Raw genomic sequence first — 20,970 nt, forward strand, 5'->3', positions numbered from 1 at the left:
AAAACGTACACAGAAAGAGCAGTACAGTGCTGCCCAGGATCATACAAGGAGTTTGAGGAGAGAAAGGGATCCAAAGTGGAAGCCTGTATAAGTAAATGAGTAAGACCCAGAAAAAAAGGGCACTCACGAGGCAATTTAGCATTCAGACTAACTACACCCAGGACAGATGTGCAGGACATATATATAATACAACATTAACAATAAAGGGGAGTGTGGGGTAAAGCACTCAGGAGCTCCACACGGTAAGACTGAAGCTCAGTAAGTTTCTCACCCACAAATGCTGTTACAGATACTGACTGTAAATACCCACATATAGGATATGCATGCAAAGGCAGGGTCTGTGGAGCTTATACGTTTGGTGATGTTATAAATGTAACTCAAAGACAATACAGTGAACAAGAAACACCACCTGAGGTACTGGGTTTTTAAGAACCGGCACAGAACCGGTAACCCAGCGGTGCCAGGGAATCAACACCCAGAGACCTAGGGTTCTTCCTGATCCAGACCTACAGAAACTCGGAGTCTTCTAGGTGAAGTCAAAGATTAGTTTATTGGCTGCAACCAAGGTAACAAGTGTCCTAGAAGTACAATATGGGTATATTCTCAGGAGACTGCACACTTTTACAAAGTCAGGCTTCTCTTCTTATACACAATTTTGGGCCTCGGGCAAAACATTCTTGGTTGTAAAGTAAATTGTTAACATACTTTTAAGACAAAGAGAAAGCAGAGTCATGATGGCATGTCCATATTTCACTTCGTGCTGCCTACAACAAATCATTTGGCAAGGCCCAACATTTCATCAGATATCACTGGACCCCTAATAAAAACGGGCACCTCCCCACCATAAAGTAAGTGAAGCAAAGGAGTGGAGATAGATGTGAGCGAGATATGGCAGGTGTGCGCGCTGAAATGGTTTTATGGTTTGTTGAGCCTAGATGCTATCTTGCTCGGCCACTGGGAGGGGAACTGACCTAACGAGTTCGGCCTGGGGCAATGGTTCCAACTTGTACTGAGGTCAGGGAAAAGTCGATTAAGGAGTATGTGTCCTTGTGGAATCAAATTCAACTGGATTAAGGCCTATGTAAAGGGCAACATATAAATGGAAGCCAAGGGTTCAGAAGGTAAATGACGATTTCGAGGTGAAATCGTCACTCGAATATGCTGAAAATATATGTACATGATGTACTCGTCATTCTCGGTCTTTTGATACCAAATTCGTCATGTTTCGACGAAGTTTTAATTTTAATTCTCGAGTCCAGAATGATTTTCAGAACCTCAATCCCTCCTTTTGCCCTTACATAGGCAATTAATCTATCCTCATGTTAGTCTGAGTCCAGATCTATATTCCTATAGTCATTGAGATGTTGCTGTAACATCATTCTAGTACTTAGTTCATCTCTTGACACAGGCTTCCTTACACATGATGTAACACAGAGGCCACATATTGCAGGAGCACACTGTATGCATAGACAGAACAGGAAAAGAATGGCTAAGAGCATCCCAATGACCATCAGAATTTTCCATCCCTAGGCAGATATCAGTTCCCAGAACCATCCCATTAACGACCAATCTCCTTTATCCACATGGATAGATTCAGAAATCTTATGTAGTTTGGAGATGGCCCTGTACACGGTTGGAGCATTATCTGGGATGAAAATGCAACAACTAGACTGGATCAATTTGCATACTCCACCTCGGTCTGCAAGTATAACATCCAAAGCGACCCGGTTCTGAAGGGTCATAAGTCGATCCGACTGGAGCTCAGCAGTCAGGTTACTAAGGGCACCAGCAGTTTCAATCACGGTGGATTCAACTACCCTTGTTAATTGCCTTATGTTCCTACTGTTAGCCATGGATCCCCAGAACGGCAGGAAACCCTTTGCAAAGTCCCCAAATTCTTGACCTGCAGTGTCTTCTTTACTCAAAACACCTCTAACTACCCTTGTCCGGTGGTAATCCGCCGCTGCTGTGTAGGTGGGAGGCAACAGGAATGAAACAAAACATGAGCCCGAGAAGTCAGGGGGCAACCATGTGTAGGCTCTATCATGGCAGATGAAATAAGTACCCTTAGCGGCTAAAAACGCAGGGGAAGTCTGAGATCCAAAAACATACGTTTCTGTACAGATACTCTTCCCTAGCTGAGCTCTGGGATTCTTGCCAATACCTTGCAGACACAGGTGACCCTGATGGGGTACGATCCAGATAGGGGATGATCTTTTGGCTTGCTGTTTCTCACTTAAAGTAGTGCCATATCCGGTCACGTTCCAACTTACATATGCGAGTATCTCATCATCCGGAGTATCTTCATAAGAAGTTACTTCCTTGATCATGTCAACTATACCCTTGACTAGGGCGCTAGTCTTGAGGTTGTCTTTTACAGAACGCAGGGGTTGGATTTCTCGTGCATATATGAACATTGTCCTATATGCCCACACTGAACCATTGTGACTAAATGGCAGGACCAAATAGGGGATACCTTTATCCGTTGTGTGAGGCATGAGACCACACACCCAACAGTTAGTCGTGTTCATTACAAGTTGGTGTTGGTGTAATAACTGAACAAAGGAGTTATTAATGAACTCTAATCTCCTATTCGATTCGTGGTCAGGCAGAGGGTGGAAAGAATGAGAGGAAACAGTAGGAGGAGGTATGGGTGATGCAGTGGGCGCAAATGTTACATGGAAAGAGAATAAAACATAACTTATCAAAAAGATCATTACGCTGGATAGCATAAAAATACACAATATTATAAAACTTTTCTTTGTCATCGTGTTACATAGTCTCTGCTTAAAGTTCATTGGTTTGGCAGGTCTCTCCACATCAGGAAACTCCATCCTCTCTAAGGTGCTGCCCGCGGTGGTAGGTTGCCTCTGCTAAAGGATGCTTCCGTCAGTCTAGGGCAACTCCCTTGGACCAACCAGAACTACCGACCTAACGTCGTCAGCTGCACCCAAAAGACTTTAATCAACCGCGGCCCTAGCAGCGGAACGCGGATGGCGGTTCGAAAAAACAAAAAATAAGCAAGTTACCTAGATGGGAGATCTGCACTTTCAAAAATAGGATTTGGGAGGGAAAAAAATGCGTTTATTAGTCCATAGGTCTTGGTCTCAAATCATAAAAAGGAATCACTTTTGTTCGTTCGTTTTTCTAGGTCGCAAATTGTAGCGTCTTTTTCCTAGTATTGTCTGGTCCTGAAACAGCAGTTCAGGCTCCAAAGAGTTCAATTGTTCTGGTGGTGGCACAGTCTCTTGAAAAAGGGTCTCGCTTTCACAATCAGGGTTAGTTTCTTTTACACGGTCATCGCTGACAGGTATGACACGTGGCACAGTTGTAAGCTCTGAGTTAGTGACACCTTTCTGGACCCACTGGTCATGTGGCGGAGGTGAAGGGATTCTCTTGCAATGGACCCCGTGGATCCAGTTGGCCTTCCCCTCCACTCGAACTGCTGACCTCGTGGAAAGAAGGACGAGGTGCGGCCCGGTCCACCTGGGCTGGACGTTCTTTGTCCTCTGAAAGTTCTTTACGAGAATCCAGGATCCAGGGACAATGGAGTGACCTGGTGTCTCAGAGACCGGAGGCAGGGTGTTGTGGACCTGTTGATGCAAAACACGCAGTTTAGCCGTCAATTCATACAAGTAATCAAGCAAAATAGGGTGTTGCAGCTCGCTGAACTTCGTGGGCCTAGGCACTCCCCATATATTGGCTGGCCGGCCAAAGACAATTTCGTAAGGGCTGAGTTTCACTCGCGAATGCACAGTCATTCTGGTGGATAGGAGTGCTAAGGGTAGAGCGTCAGGCCATTGAAGACCTGTGCTCGCTTGGATTTTGGCCAATTTAAGTTTTAGCGTGCCATTGTAACATTTTACTAATCCAGCTGATTGGGGGTGATTTGCAGCGTGGAACTTCTGCCTAATGCCTAGCCCTTCACACACTCTTTTCATCACACGACCCACAGATTCACTTCCGTTGTCAGACCAGACCATTCTAGGCATTCCAAACCTAGGGAAGTACTCTTTCACAAGGGCTTTCGCTGTGGACAAGGCAGTATTGTCTTTTAGGGGATAGGCTTCTACCCATCTTGAGAAGGCACAAACAACAACGAGCACGTATTTTAAGTTGTTGCACCTCTCCATGTGTATGAAATCTAGCTGCAAAACCTCGAACGGATACGTAGGAGGTGCAAAATGACCAGCTGGAGTTGGGGTTCCCCTACCAGGATTGTGCTTCAGACATACCATGCAATTTTTGACAACATTCTCCGCACACTTGGGAATCCCTGAATTCTTCCATACTGGGGCCAACAACTCGCAAATCCCTTTCACGCTGATATGAGCCATTCCATGAGCCATTGTAACCACTGCAAGCACATATGCATCGGGTAACAACCATCTCTGATGCTCTGTCAATTCAACCCAACAACCATTTGCATCCATTCTCCCTGTACTCTCTCTCCACGTGCTCAACTCTTTCTCTGTGGCCTCAGCTTGGATGGACTTCACACTTTCTATCGTGTCCTCACATATTCCAGCCTCACCAGTCCATCTTTCAGGGCCTGCAACATACATTCGGCTCATCACATTCTTTGCCGTTTCTTTAGCGGTCTCATCAGCAAACGCATTTCCACGACTAACATCATCAGTCACCTTCTTGTGAGCACTACATTTCACAATCGCCATTTGCAGAGGCAAGGTCAGTGATTCAAGAAGTTCATTCACCAACTGACCATGCTGAATCTTAGCTCCATGCGAAGTCAGGAACCCACGTTCTCTCCACAATCGTCCAAAGCTGTGAGCCACTCCAAACGCATACTGACTATCAGTGTAGACAGTCACTCTCATTCCTTTAGACAACACACATGCTCTCGTAAGTGCGACTAATTCTGCTGCTTGAGCTGAACCATGTGGTATTCGTGCAGTTTCAACGACTGTGTGCAAAGTTGTGACAGCATATGCTGCAGTCACATTCCCATTTGGGAGCTTAAAGCATGAACCATCTACCCATAATGTACCATCACATTCAGCAAGAGGAGTGTCAAATAAATCCACTCTCCCTTTTGTCTCTTCCTCTGTTGTGAGGAAACAATCGTGCTGTTCTAAAGCATCTGATTCCTCTGCAATTGGTAACAATGTGGCTAGATTCAAAGTACTGCACCTTTTTATGTGCACATGGCTCGCTAGCAGCGTTAATTCGTAACTAGACAGTCGAGCACTAGTTAAGTGCTGTGTCTTGGTCCTATTTAACAATGTGTCTACTGCATGCGGGACCATCACGATTAGTGTATTATTCATTACTAGACCAGCAGACTGTCGAATAGAAACAGCTGCTGCTGCTGTGGCCCTTAAACAACTTGGCAATGCTCGTGCTACCGGATTCAAAGTGGACGAAAAATAGGCGCATGGCCGCTGTCTATCTCCGAATAACTGAGTCAGCACAGACAATGCACAGCCCTCCTTCTCGTGGACATACAATGTGAAAGGCTTACTGTAGTTGGGGGTACCTAACACAGGAGCCGAACATAATGCTGCGCGTAATTCGAGAAAACTTTTCTGACACTCTTCGGACCAAGGAATGGGATTGGGTGTATTTTTACACGTTAATGCCACCAAGGGTTTGGCCAATAACGAAAAATTTGGAATCCACTGTCTACAGTACGATGTAATGCCCAAGAAAGCACGCACTTCTCTCTGTGTTCTTGGCACACTCAATTTTGCTATTGCCTGAATTCTTTCTGGGGTCAGTTTCCTTCCCTCCTTTGATAAGAGGTGACCTAAGTAGGTCACTTCTTGTCGGCAATATTGAAGCTTGGAAAGTGACACTTTGTCATGCAGATCACACAGATGACGCAATAATGTCAATGTGGCCTTTTTACAAATGTTCTCAGTATCTGCAGCAATGAGCAAATCGTCCACATACTGTACAAGAGTGGCACCTTTAGGCAAAACAATCGTGTCAAGCTGTGTTTTCAGGGCTTGACTGTATATTGAGGGGCTTTCACAGTAGCCTTGAGGAGCGCGTGTAAAGCGGAAACTTCGACCTCCTAAACTGAAGGAAAAAATGTCCCTGCTCTCCTCAGCAATTGGGATGCTGAAGAAAGCATTCTTTAGGTCAATCACTGAAAACCATGAAGCAGAAGCTGGAATCATAGTCAATAATGTGGTAATGTCGGGGACAACTGGAAATTGTGGCACAACTATCCAGGGAGTTCTGCTATCAAAGGCTCAAGCTTGGCACCACCATCTTGTCGGGCATCTGCAGCAGTAATATTAGCCCATGTGTCACCTAATTCCTGGTCGTGATCTATATGACGAATTTTACCCCATAAAGGCTGTGGAACAACATTCCCAAATGACATATCGATATCGGCTAAATTCATTATACATGACCCAGCAGTTTGTGACAACTCTTTATAGTACCCTGCAGGATTTTTACGCGGATCTGGTAATGTTTGTTTGAGTGCTAAAACTTCAGCTCGCTTCCATGGGACATGTACCCATACACGCTGAAAGTGTGGCAGAATAGGTGGGACAGCAGTCGTGTCACCCTCCCTCCATTGTGGGGGAACTTCTCTCATAGGGTATTGTCGCGCCTTTTTCCTACTGGATGTATTAGATTCAGATGGTGACCCAGAACTGCTTCCCTTACTTCGATATGACAACAACATTTCAACTGCTTTTTCCACATCTGGACCTACAATCATACCCTCTCCGAACCTAAATCGTACACGACACATTTCTCGTGGGATGCATTCCTGATCATTGTCTTCTAAATCCTCGCAAAGGAAAACACACATCTGTTCGAAAACATATCTCTGTGTCGCTGCTTCCCATTGATGGAAGACTTCCATGACAGACTGTACATCATATTTTGCAGTGTCCATGACCCATTTCCGAGCTAAACTATTCAGTGAATCTCTCTCTTGATAATCAGGCAGTTGACTTCGCAACTGTCTTCTTCCCATGTTAGGGGTAGTAGTAGGCGACCCGAAAAGAGGTAAAAGAAGGTTAGTAACAGTGCTGGCCATTTTCTGCCGAATGGAAGGTGAAACTGAAGGACAAACAGATGGAAAAACGGGGTGCGATAAGGCGGGGGTAGAGATAGCAGAAGAGGTATCAGGGGAAATAGAGGGGGCACTAGGCAAAATCGTAGAGGGAGCATTAGGAGACGTAAAAAGTACAGTAGGCAAAATTGTAGAAAACACAGGTGAAACAGAGGTGGTCGGTGGGCCTGGAGGAGGCTGCACCGAAGAAGTAGGAGCCAGCTGAAGAACCGCTGGTGAGTGCTGTGGAGGAGCAGGAGGCGTAGTTTGCGCAACTAAAGTTGTGGGGGTGCTGTGGCATTCTGCGCATAGGGGGGTGGTGATTTTAGTAAATGCGACATTAATGGGTCTTTTTCACGCTCTTTTGCTGCCTCTTGCTGGAGAGACGGCAAAACTGGATAACACTTATCTATTGCCAGTTTACGTTGCCTGTGCAACTGCTCACTCATCTGCTCTTCTTCATTATCTTTAAACTGTACAGCAGCTTGCATTACTGAAAGTCCCCCTTCTCTCTTATTTTTCTTAGCTAATTTAACCACTTGGCTGCTAAGGTACATCCCCCTCTTCCCATTGACTTTCCATTGAAATCAATGGAAACTCCATGACGAGTTACCCTTGTCATTAGCACTGAAGGGGTTAATTTCTTTTTGTTTGGCTTCTTTACGCCATAAGCGGAAAGAGTCAAACATCGCCGGCCGGGCTTTCTTTTTAAAGAGTTTAACTTCGAGGTTGTCTAAGATTTCAGAATCAAAGCTACCATATTGGGGCCATTTTAAAACACCATCTTTCCTGGTATATTTAATCCATACTTCGTTGTAGGTGATGGGGCCTACCCCATGTTTTACATACAGTTCGTAAGTCGGAGTTCCAACTGGAGGAACCGGACATGAGTCCTCCAATCGGGAGTCCCTATTATTACCACCAAGACAAAACAAATTCCCAAGTCTAAGACTAGGCATCTTCGCTCTCTAGTCTAGTTCCAAACTTCAAAGGATTATCGATTACGATATTTCTCGTGAATACACGAGTCCTTCGGTTTTGGTGCTTGCAAGTACCAATACAAAACTTTGTATCCAAAGATACCCAAAACTAAGTCCAACTAAGGACTGGGAGACGCTCCACTTATACTTAACTGAAATATCGATGACGTCACCAGAAGACTCGTCTCAGTGTTTCGCTCTACCAAAAACTTCAAGGGTCCAAATCAGGGCGATAGCCAGGGCAGCAGTCCTTGTAGCCGTCGGGAAGCGGGGAACCTCGCAGCAAAGACCTTTGGACCACGTCGACATGCAGGGGTCGATGAGGTGGTTGGCCGTCCTCCGGAATTTCCACACGAAGCTCCTCACGATCTTCAGGCTGACTGGTACCACTGGAATCGCCCCAAACATTGGGCGCCAACTGAGGTACTGGGTTTTTAAGAACCGGCACAGAACCGGTAACCCAGCGGTGCCAGGGAATCAACACCCAGAGACCTCGGGTTCTTCCTGATCCAGACCTACAGAAACTCGGAGTCTTCTAGGTGAAGTCAAAGGTTAGTTTATTGGCTGCAACCAAGGTAACAAGTGTCCTAGAAGTACAATACGGGTATATTCTCAGGAGACTGCACACTTTTACAAAGTCAGGCTTCTCTTCTTATACACAATTTTGGGCCTCGGGCAAAACATTCTTGGTTGTAAAGTAAATTGTTAACATACTTTTAAGACAAAGAGAAAGCAGAGTCATGGTGACATGTTCATATTTCACTTCGTGCTGCCTACAACAAATCATTTGGCAAGGCCCAACATTTCATCAGATATCACTGGACCCCTAATAAAAACGGGCCCCTCCCCACCATAAAGTAAGTGAAGCAAAGGAGTGGAGATAGATGTGAGCGAGATATGGCAGGTGTGCGCGCTGAAATGGTTTTATGGTTTGTTGAGCCTAGATGCTATCTTGCTCGGCCACTGGGAGGGGAACTGACCTAACGAGTTCGGCCTGGGGCAATGGTTCCAACTTGTACTGAGGTCAGGGAAAAGTCGATTAAGGATTATGTGTCCTTGTGGAATCAAATTCAACTGTATTAAGGCCTATGTAAAGGGCAGCATATAAATGGAAGCCAAGGGTTCAGAAGGTAAATGACGATTTCGAGGTGAAATCGTCACTCGAATATGCTGAAAATATATGTACATGATGTACTCGTCATTCTCGGTCTTTTGATACCAAATTCGTCATGTTTCGACGAAGTTTTAATTCTCGAGTCCAGAATGATTATATGAATCCAGATTTTCAGAACCTCACACCTAGGTAGTCAGCTGAGCCCCCGGATCCTGGCGATCAAACAGGAACACGCAAGGCAGTAACAGCAAGGGGGTAGACCTAAACACAAGCACCAAAGACAAGGAGCTAGCAAGGAGGAGTGCTTAACAGGAAAAGAAGGAAACCACAGGGGACACTTGGAAGAAAGCAGGAAACAAACATACAAGGCAACAGAAGCAAGACAGCAGAATAGAAAGACAGCAAACTAGGAACTGGAACCAAGGAATTGTGAAGAAAGGCAGGGACTGGAAAGGGATATACAGAAGGGGAGGCTACAAGGGTATACTAGAATAGTGCAAGTTATGGAATCAAGAAAACAAAGTAGCATAGAAGGCAGTGCTGGGGCAGGAACAAAAATTAAGCTAAGGCTCAGGAGTCTAGGTAGCACTGCAGGCAGTTCTAGTACAGGAATAGGGAATTACAAAAGCTTTAGGAGTCAAGGTAGCACTGCAGGCAGTGCTAGTTCAGGAACAGGGAATTAGCTACAGCTCAGGAAACAAGGAGTCAAGAGAGCACTGCAAGCAATGCAAATCCGGAACAAGAAATAGCTGAAACCCAGGAACAGGAACCAATAATAACTATAGCTCAGGAACTCAGGAAACAAGAGCACTGCAGGCAGTGCTAATTCAGGTACAAGGAATAGCTATATCTCAGGAACTCAGGAAACAAGGTAGACCTACAAGCAGTGCTAATTCTGGAGAAGGTAAACTGCTGCAGTTCAGGAACAAGGAATACTAAGGCTCAGAGGTCAAGGTAGCGCTGCAGTCAGTGCTCATTCAGGAACAAGGAAAACAGCAGCAGGTCAGGAACAAGGCATAACTAAAGCTCAGGAAACACTAGAAACAAGAATAGCAAAAGCTCAGGGAGCACTGGAAACAAGGATCGGTCTCACTGGTAAACAGCTACAATGACCAACCTTGGCCTGAAGGGAGCTGGGGCTTAAAAGAGCTCACAGCAATCATATGCATCAGGTGTGAGCAGGCTAGCAGCAGCCAGCCACAGGTGAGCTGAATTCCTCCACCCATCCTTGGCCTGCAGGGGTGGAGATAAAGCAGTGAGCAGGGAATTTTGGGTAATGGAGTTTCAGGCATGAGTAGGCGGGCTTCAAGTATAAGCAGGCTGGCTTTCACAAAACCCGGCATGGATTGGGAATAGATATCAGTTCCCAATAAGTGTCCAAATGGCTGCATGCCAGGAAATGCATGCAGGGGAGGGTCTGGAAGCTTATTAGAAGATTGGAAAGTCCCACTATGAGGCCCCCTGGTGGCGGGTACGAGAGCACAGGGAGCGAATCATGACATCTGCACCCAATTGCGGCTGGTTGTATCACTAAGTGGGCAGCGGGACGTTTTCCTCGCTTCCTTGAGAGCCCAGCGCGCTCTTGCTACGAATCACAGCTCTTAGCACTGCCGGACGGGCAGGTGCGCCTCAGAGAGAGCACGGCCAGTGGGTGTCGAAGCTCGGCCTGTGGGAGGGGAGGCCCAGCGGCGCCAGGGACACTGGTCAAGCCTGGGTCATAGGCAGACTGTGGCTGCTGCTGGCTGAGTGTGCCTGAAGCACAGAAACCAACTTCACCCCGTCCTGTTGATCAAAGAGGCCCCGCTCTCAAGTGCCAACTTAAAATACTATTATTGCGCACCTAGCAGTGCCTCGAGGGGGCCTCTGCCTGAAGCCCACCTCGCCATGTTAAAGCTCTAGGTTTCTGTATTGTGCAAATGCACGCTCCGGACCTCATCACGCTTTATTTTATTGTAATGCTGCTAACACACGAATCCCCATTCCCTCAAGAAGCTCTCTCAACCCGTTCAGAGGGAGGGGGAAGGCCCGTCGCTGTCAACCACAGAAACAAAGACGGCTCCTGGAGAGCCCGCCTTCCCCATTCCTGGCAAAAGCCTATAGTCCTCTCACCAGCCAGCAGAAGGGGTGAGAGCGAGGGGCCGAGCCGCACAGACTACGCGGGGAAGGCACAGCTGCCTAGACCTTTGCACGCACCCCTGAAAAATCATGTTCACCACCACTGACTGCCTCGCGAAAGAAATCCATAGGCCCGCCCCTGACAAAATCAAGCCTCGATCTCTTGTCTTTATGGGCCCATGTGTTAGAATGACATGGTTCCATAAAGATAAGAAAGTGCTTTGCGACAGATGCAAAGCAGGCCACCGAGTCCGGCTCGTAGGCAAAAGGGCGTCTACCGAAAACCCTCATTTCCAATGGCAGGCCACCGTTTAGCATAAAAGGTGCCACCAGCCAATGGAAATGAGGGGTGGGGCTTAAAGCCCTCTTCTGAAAGTCCTTGTTAACAATAAATCTCGCGAGGCGAGCAGTGCATGCGCTGCCACGCCACGTGAGACATAAAAAGGGCATGATCTTTGCAGGCACTGCATGCGTACACGTTCGCTGCCTGACAGGACCCTGCTTGGCAGCCGCAGGGGCCCATGACACTATGCGTTGTTGGGGAAGCCAGGGAGATTAACTGAAGTGTAAGCAGTATTTTACGCTGTACAATGTGAGGGCAGAGAGGAAAACAAACATGCTGAAAAGCAGTGCTCATAAAATGCGGTCAGGGAGGTCTATAGCTGGCATGCTTGCAACAGCATGTACGAAAAAGTGATTAATAAAAAAAGTGATCCCAAATTGTAAACAAAACAGACAGAGCAACATTACGTGTAACAACAGTAGAAAAGGAGATTAAGGCGGGACAAATAAATTTACCAAAGAAAAAAATAATTAAAAAAAAAAAAAAACAGCCAAAGGAGCCAATTGAAAACATAGGTGGAAAATGGCAGGAGCTTAAGCCCATATTCTAAACACAACACATCACGAAGAGACATTGCAAATTCTGCCTAGGTGAGGCGTAAAAAACTACTTCAACCAGATTAGACGGAAGACTCAGAATAGCCCAATCAGGGAACAGGTCGACGTTCTAGCGGCAGTTTTACTGGTCTTCCAATCATGTCCGTCTCTACCATTCGCTGACGTGCAGGTAGTAAGCAGCGCCTTAACTAGAATGGTGAAAGGAGCGCCTCACGAAGTGCGCATGTGCATACAAAGAGTGTCTGAGTGTTCTAGAAAGAGGAAGTATCGCCATGGATCACTCAAGCTTGTTCTGTTAATTCCAACGGAGCATGCGTAGTGGTGTCTTTCTCTGTTCTGAGCATGACCGAAATGGTGAACACTCATTTCTGAGAAGTTTGTCCTTTATTCTCATTCTCGTTTAATTTCTGAGAACAAGGGAGGGTGGACTGATTTATCCTGTAACCTTGAAACAGATAGGATTTTTAAAGAAGAGCTTCCTGTTTGTTTTGGTTGGTCATCGGGAGCGAGAGGGCTGTTTCACAATGGAATCGAGGAAAGATTCAGGCGAGGTGAGTAATTATTTTCGAAGCTGTTGCGACTTGTTTCCAACCTGCAGCTCCGTTTTTTAGTGGTACGTTTCTTTAATTTAGAAACTTCGCTAGTTGTGTAGCGCACCATCTGTTCAACCCCAAATAGTGCTAATTGAACCTTTATTTGGTTTCGACTGCATGGTTGCATGTGCTGCAGAAGTTGAGGGTTTATTTTGTGTATGATGAACATGGCGGTAAGCGAGACATTTGATGTGTGATAGTGATGCATAATGTTGCGCATACTACATTACTCCGAGTCCTGGTCTTCCTCTGCCCCTTTAATAGCCACCCAAGAAGCTGACACACCCCTTGCCAACCTGCTCTGCACCTTGGTTGAAAGGCCCGGGTTTCTCTTTTTCTCATATGCCATTCCTATGTTGTACGTGAACCACCTACTACCCAGTGTTTCTTTTGTTGGTTTCAAACCTCCAGTTGAGGCTTCAAAGGCCTCAAACACAAATCTTATTTAATGTGCGGGAGCCTATTGGATTAGCCTAGTACGGTTCAAAACAAATACACCCACTTACATTTATCGTCCTTGGAAAATCCAGTGGCTATTAAGAAATGAGATGGACCATTTCCACGGTCCGTATAATTGGAACAAAAATGAACTAATACCGTACATATGTCATCGACATTTGGAGTTTTAAATGGAGTCAATGATTAGAGTTTAGGAAGGTTTCAACACTTTTTATTTATCTTAAGAGATTATTGTGATCTGATCATCTTCAGTCAGTTCACAGAAATCTCAATAAAAGATTAATTATTGGCATAACAATTTAATGCAAAATGTTCCATAAAGAAAGAATAGATAAACTAACTGAAAGGCCTAACAAGGTAGAACCCATGAAGGGTAGTTTATGGAAAAGAGCAAGAGTGCGACAAACTTCCCATGAAGGGTATTTCTGGAAACTCAGCCGAGTTCCCTACAGCTGCAGTAGCAACCGTCTGTAAGAGAGAGATCTCTGCTGTAGCATCAATGAAATAAAGGTCAATAAAATAGGAGAAGGTAAATCACCTTAGTAGTAGCTCTCGGTAACAAGCAAAGAATCAACTTTCCATAAAGAAGAGTCGCTAGATAGAATCAGCACTGGGTCAAGACCGGGATCCGTATTTCCTTTAGCATCACCCTCAGCACCAATATATACAGTGGCGACTCCTCCATTGGGGTGTCGGGGCGTCGCCCCACTGCTTTCTCGCAGTGCGAGAAGCAGAAACATAAAATGGTAAAACTACCATTTCATGTTTCTGCTTCTTGCACGGCGAGAAAGCAGAAATGCCTGGAGTGCCTGGTTGGGGGCCGGTGGGTGGGCGTTGCTCCTTGAGTGCAGGGGAGGCGTGGCTAGCCCACTGTCTTTGGTGCTAACTGACTGTTCTGTCCCAGGGCCGGCCAAAGCAGTCATGCGCAGTTGGGCACTCTCTTATTTTCTCTATGTAGACTGCCTAGAGCTCCCCCCCCCCACAGCCGTGCAAATCCCCTCCCGTCTTGCTGGCCATGACTGCGTGCAGGCCGAGAACCTCGTCTGGCCCCAGGTGTTGTTAAGTGCGCAGGTCGAACCTTTTGGCAAGCGAGTTCACCAGCGACGAATTTGAAACCTTCCGGCTGGGCGTGCTCATTTTTCCCACTTACTCAGCGAAACACAAAGGGTGCTGCTGACGAGTTTCCTGACAACGAAGAACAAAAAAAATGCTTCGCTAATTTGAATGTAGTCTTTCTGTAAATACCTCCATGGCTCTTGAAAGTGCATATCCAGTTCCAACCGTCTCAGGGTCATTTACTCGCTGTCTGAAGATGGGTTTCCCTAACTTCACAACAATTCTCCGGGCACATTTCGTGCACCTAGGTGAAAGTGCCTATAGTCAAGGAAACCGGGCCCCTAACAAAGAGCTTGCCCTGGAGTTGTCTCCCAACCTGTTAAAGAAGAGCAAACATAGTGAGGGGGCCTTTGCTTTGTATCATAAATGCATTAGCCTCTCTGACATCAGCGAAGGAGAGGACAGGGCTAATTGACAGCATGGAATTTGACAGCTTGAGGACTGTGAGCCACCCGAGGGGCCTCTCGGTGCACCTTTGTCAACCATATGCCTGCTATGTGATAGTGGAGCTTAAAAAGAATGAGGGATTCTTAAGGGAAACCTACATTTAGAGCTCCGAATGTCACCAGCCGCCACTGAATATATTTATATATTTACTGTATTTATAAAACACAATATTTCACATGGGGATTTCACAGCACTGGAAACTGTCTGTCCTATCCATGAAGAGAATCATACTCTAAGCCAAAGTTTGTGTGTGTGTATATATATATATATATATATATATATATATATATCTTACCTACTGGCGGTCGCCAGTAGGTAGTTATAGTTAGGACCTAGTTTCCATAGGAAATCCACAACATTCTGTTTGGAATAACTTTGGCGCCGGTCGACAAATCTTTGCAAAATTCTCCAAGAAAATGGGGTGCTCCGCTCCTATCCTGAAAGTTTCGGGGTGATTCGTCAAGCGGGGCCGAGAAAAAAGGTGGCTCCCAAAACGTGTTTTCCCCATGCAATATTCCATAGGGACCTTTAAGTGAGGCTACAGCCCGAACTGCTGGACGGAATTACACCAAATTTGGCAAAAAGGTAGAGTTTGGTTCGCAGATTACGCTTTTTGTTAAATGGTGTAAATCCGTTCAGTAGTTCCTTAGAAAATCAAAAGTAAAATCATAGATATATTTGCGAAGTTGTACCATATGCGTAACGTCCGAGGACAGAAAGCGTACCATCACGAGCTGCATGCTAATTGGCTGTAAACTGTCTGTCAACACTCCAAACCAGGAAGTGTTGGCAGCCATCTTGTGCCTCGGTAGAACCGAGGCACAAGAAAACAGAAAAAGAAACCCAAAAAGGGGCAGGGTAGAAACACTTAGACTGATTACCACCTACAATACAGAAGAGGGGAAGATCAGAGGAATTATTAAATAACATTGGCCCATATTGAAGACAGATATCACACTAGCGCAAGTGCTTCCCCCACAACCGTGTATCACTTTCAGAAGGGGTCCCACAATGAGGGACGCACTAGTGAAATCTAGCCTAGAGGTACTAATTAACAAAAACTGGTTATCTAGCAGGACAGGATTCCACAAATGTATTTCATGCAGAGCATGTAAATTTGGTGTGAACACAATGGAATGTCATTGCATATTTCAGTCTACTCCCAGTAAAATTCGGGGGTTATACACATATCGCACTGACTATGTTGTATTCGTACCTGTAAAATGAAATATGTCGGTAGCACCAAACTGCAAGCCTATGTTCGTATTTTGCAACACCTTAGGGCTATTGAAAATTCTGATGACAACTACCCGGTAGCTCGTCATTTCAAGCTTGTGCATGATAAAAACCTGAAAGACTTGAACTATTTTATTATTGACTCTGTCCCCAAAAGCATCAGGGGGGATAACAGAGTAAAGCAGCTCAGGCAACTTGAGACTAAATACATTTTAATGCTATACACCAGAATCCCAAATGGGCTAAATATGGGGGAAGATCTTCATAATTTTCTGTATAAGTTGCCCCGGTGATTAGCTCTGTGATAACAAGTAATTCAGCTAGTTAAATCAGTACGCCTATAATCGAGGATAATATGAGGACTTCTTATACTGTTTGTACATTATAGATTGCACTTTTACATCGATTATTGCATTTGCACTTTATTGCTAACAGGTTTACACTGATTAGAGCGTTTCATGACTATATATTTCTTGTATATATATTTATATTCATTTAGCTTTTTTATCCTGGAATCAAATGATATAACTTTTTAATATCGTGTTTTTCTAAGATATTATGCACTAATTTTGCACTTTGGGATAATTGTTTTTTGCACTAGCACTTTTTTAGGAGTTAATTGTATTTACAGGGAGTACAGCAAATGTCTTCAACATTGAGGGATCTATAAACTTCAAAGGCTCCAACAGTAATGGCCACTTGGCTTTTATAGCAATGACGATATCAATTAACTCTGATTTTACAGTTTTAATAATATTGTTTTTTGTATGGAGTTTTTACCATAATTTAATACTTTGTTTTAGGCATATTAATGTCTTTTACTAGTATTTACGATTTACCACATTAATTTGGATCCAGGATTTCAATGTGTATATAGAAGTATTTCTTCTGTTTTTACCTGTAATACAATTTAGCCTGACCAGGAAGTGTTACTATATAAGTTAAGCACTATGTCCGGGGTGTCATGTGATCAAGGCTGCTGCCCCGCAGCCGAAACGCGTCATGCTGGCAATACTGAAATTAAGATTTATGCACTGGAATCTTATGACTTGGAGCACGTTTTTTGAGGTCTGTACCTGGCAACGGCGGTTCCGAGGGTTCAGGACTTTGGTGAGATGTCATGTGATCCTTGGAGGCGAAACGCGTCATGGCGGCAGCGCTGGCATTTATTGAATAAAAATTACTTTTCATGCACCACAAACTAACGGGTTCACTCCTCGTCATTTTTGGATTTGGCAGCGGCAATCTGCAGTGTGGCGATTTTCCAGAATATATATATATATATATACATTCTATTTGGAATAACTTTGGCGCCGGTCGACGAATCTTTGCAAAATTCTCCAAGAAGATGGGGCGCTCCGCTCTGCTCCTATCCTAAGTTTCGGGGTGATTCGTCAAGCGGGGGCCGAGAAAAAAAGGGGGGTCCTAAAACATGTTTTCCCCATGCAATTTTCCATAGGGACCTTTAAGTGAGGCTACAGCCCGAACTGCTGAACGGAATTACACCAAATTTGGCAAAAAGGTAGAGTTTGGTTAGCATATTACGCTTTTTGTTAAATGGTGTAAATCCGTTCAGTAGTTCCTTAGAAAATTAAAAGTAAAATCATAGATATATTTGCGAAGTTGTACCGTACGCGTACCGTCCGAGGACAGTACGCGCACCATTACGAGCACAAGGTGCATGCTAATTGGCTGTAAACTGTCTGTCAACACTCCAAACCAGGAAGTGTTGGCAGCCATCTTGTGCCTCCGTAGAACAGAGACACGAGAAAACAGAAACGCGAAAGACGTGAAAAGGGGGCAGGGTAGAAACACCCTGACCCCCTAGGCCTCCCCCAATTTTTTTTTCTTAAAATAATTTGAGGGATAGGCGTAGGTACACCTACCCTGCCGATTAACAGCCCCCGGGGGTAATTGACTCTTTCTAAAGGGGGCCCGGGGACCGCCACCCCCTGGGGCTTTTTTTAATAGGATGGGGGGGCTCTGAGACCCCCCCAGCCCTGGGGACCGCCACCCCCGGGGCATCAATATTATGTATGCGGGGGGCTCACGCCCCCCCCGAAGCCCCGGGGACCGCCACTCCCCAGGGCTTCTTTAAAAAAAAAAAACCTGTGTGGGGGAGCTCAAGGCCCCCCACACGCCCCGGGTACCGCCCCGGGGCACTGATATTTAAAATAGGGGGGTCCGTGACTGACCCCCCAGCCCCGGGTACCACCACCCCCCGGGGCTTTTAACTGGTGGGAGGGGGGCCGCGCGGCCCCCCCTCCTGGAGCCCTTGATGGCCCTGGGGACCGCCACCCCTCCAGGGCCTGCTCCTGCAGTGTCCCGGCGTGCTTACCCCCGGGACACTGCTGTGTGCTATGCCATAGCAAACTGCTTTGGTTTTTGAATTTCCTTCAATAGGATAACATTGCCTGCTATATAAAATATATATCAATATAAAAATTTTAAAAAAAAAACAATATTACAATTTCAATATTTTAAATTTTTTTTTTTAAATTTATATTAAAAAATGTAATGTAATTAAAAATATCTAAAAATAAATACTTCAAAACAATGTAGTAAATCATTATAAAAAATATACCCATTAATACATTTAAAAATTATCATTTACAAAACTTTTGAAATTCACTGAAAAAAACATCGGTTTCAGCCACATTATAGTTAGGACTTAGCATTTTTAAAAAACCTTGGAAATTCACTGAAAAAACCATAGGTTTCAGCCACGTTATAGTTAGGAATTAGCATTTAAAAAACCTTAGAAATTCACTGAAAAAACCATAGGTTTCACACATATTATAGTTAGCTGGACATTTCACTCATACAAAGCCATTGAAATTCCGCCGTTATAGTTAGTTCAGCTAACTATAACTCGTGCGCCCCCAATGCACTGCTGATGACGTCACGTATTACATCACTCATGACATCACTGATGACATCTCAAATAACATCACTGATGACATCATCCAGTGAATGTGTGTCTTTCTGAAAAATAAATCTTTTTATATATGTATATCTAAAGGTCGATGGAAGAATAAATGGGTAAATAAGTGTCTAAATGGATGTTTTATTTTGTAAAATTGATTGTATGACTGAATTAAGTATATCTTAGTGAATACATTTATCAACGAGTAATGTTTAAATATGTAAATATCTGTATCAGTGTCTCACTTTGTGTATAAGTGGCTGCATGGGTTGGTGAGCAGCTACATGAGTGTCTATATGGGTTATTAGTTGTTTTTTTGAGTATCAGAATGAGTGTCTGTATGGTTTGGTGGGGGGTATTACTTAGCGCACAGATGCATGAATGACTGACTCACTGTTTGTATGTGTTTTGAAGACCGCATGTGTGCAGGACTGTGTGGGTGGATGAGTGTGTATGGGTGTGTTAGTGAGTGAATGACTGTCTCAATAGTATCTTTATGAGTAACTACATATGTTTTAAATTAGTATGTGTGAGTATTGATGTATATAAGTGAGTATATGTGAGAGTGAGATTGGAAGAGTTCCTGTATAAATAAGTATGTGTTTCTATAAGTGATTGTTTAAGAGAGTAAGTATGTGTACGTTTCTGTAGAAGTATGTGTCGTGGTGTGTGTATAGCTGTATATGCAAGTAAACGGATGTTTGATAGTTTATTTGCATGTGTGAGTAACTCTATGGATGAGTATCGGTGTGTAACAGGATGTATAGGTGTATGAGTACATATGATGAGTGAGTGCATGTATGAGTGACTATATAGAACTGTTGGTGAATGAGTGGATGTGTATGTAGATGTTGGAATTACTGAATAGGTTGTTGTAACTGGCATTGGTATCTCCATTTTTTTGGTGAAATTTTTAGTTTCTATTTTTGAATGTGTGTATCAAATGTTATATTAGGGTGAGAGGAGGTCTGCCACTCTTTCTCAAGGATGATGTCATCAGTGATTCATTTGAGATGTCACCAGTGATGTCATGTGTGATGTCACTGACCATGTCATGAGTGATGTAATATGTGACGTCATCAGCAGTGCATTGCGGACGCGCGAGTTATAGTTAGCTGAACTAACTATAACGGGGGAATTTCAATGGTTTTGTATGAGTGAAATGTCCAGCTAACTATAACATGTGTTAAACCTATGGTTTTTTCCAGTGAATTTCTAAGGTTTTTTTTAATGCAATATTAAATAAACGGTCCTACGATCCCACCTAGCTAGGAACACTCAGTCATATAAAGCCATCCACTCTCCTTGTCCAATCGGGATGGATCGATGGTGTCATCAATCTCACAATGCCTCTTCTGATTCCCACAGTAAACATTTATGTCAGTTTAGGAATTTACATTGTTGCGAGACTTTTATTACATGGGGCTAAGTTCTCATGAGAACTTCTTACCTAAGCTAAAGGGTGCCCTATGAGCTCAATAAGGAATACAAAGGCTTTTCAGAGATGCAGAGGCAAACTATCAATAATATTTGGATGTAGTGCATAAAATATCTAAATCATTATTTATTGTAACAGTCACAGCTAGTCTCATTGTAATTGAATAAATGATCTAACGTGGAGTGATGAGCTAAATGAATACAAGGTTAAATCAGAATGTTCTTAAGCGAGTTCCTAGTCCTAGGCAGAATATACTAAACAAATGTCTATGAAACTGTTAGCAAGAGTCCAGAGATACAAACTAATAGCTTGTGGGCCCTAACTTAAGGAGCACTATTAGGAATGACTGCTTAGTTTGAATTTTGTTTTGAACATGCATTAGTATATAAACATTCTGCATGCACTATTAACTCTACTTCTGAATAATTCCTATATTTTGCAGCATCTACAAAGTTTCTACACATTTTATATGATGTGTACTTCTCGTCAACATGTTTCTCTCACTGAAAACATTTTTACAGGAGGTTAAACGCGTTATTAAAGTGAAATTCTAATATGGTCTGCAAGTCGAAATTTTATTTGAATCTAATTTCTCACAAACGAAAGGGCA

The 20,970-nt window shown here is 44.2% G+C and overlaps 1 protein-coding gene across 4 annotated transcripts in view; it reads left to right on the top strand.

Moving 5' to 3' along the window:
- The first annotated feature begins 12,428 nt into the window (after positions 1-12,428).
- The window catches only part of LOC144823538 (uncharacterized), a 428,207-nt gene continuing 419,665 nt past the window's right edge, over positions 12,429-20,970 (top strand). For 2 of the 4 annotated variants that reach the window (XM_078682136.1, XM_078682138.1), the window contains exon 1: positions 12,429-12,696. In XM_078682136.1, coding sequence (XP_078538262.1) covers positions 12,670-12,696 — 27 coding nt within the window. In that variant the 5' untranslated portion in view covers positions 12,429-12,669. The remainder of the gene's footprint in view (positions 12,697-20,970) is intronic. The other 2 variants (XM_078682139.1, XM_078682137.1) reach the window with 2 other exon arrangements.

Source organism: Lissotriton helveticus, chromosome 3_1 (assembly GCF_964261635.1).
Source record: "Lissotriton helveticus chromosome 3_1, aLisHel1.1, whole genome shotgun sequence".
NCBI lineage: Eukaryota > Metazoa > Chordata > Amphibia > Caudata > Salamandridae > Lissotriton > Lissotriton helveticus.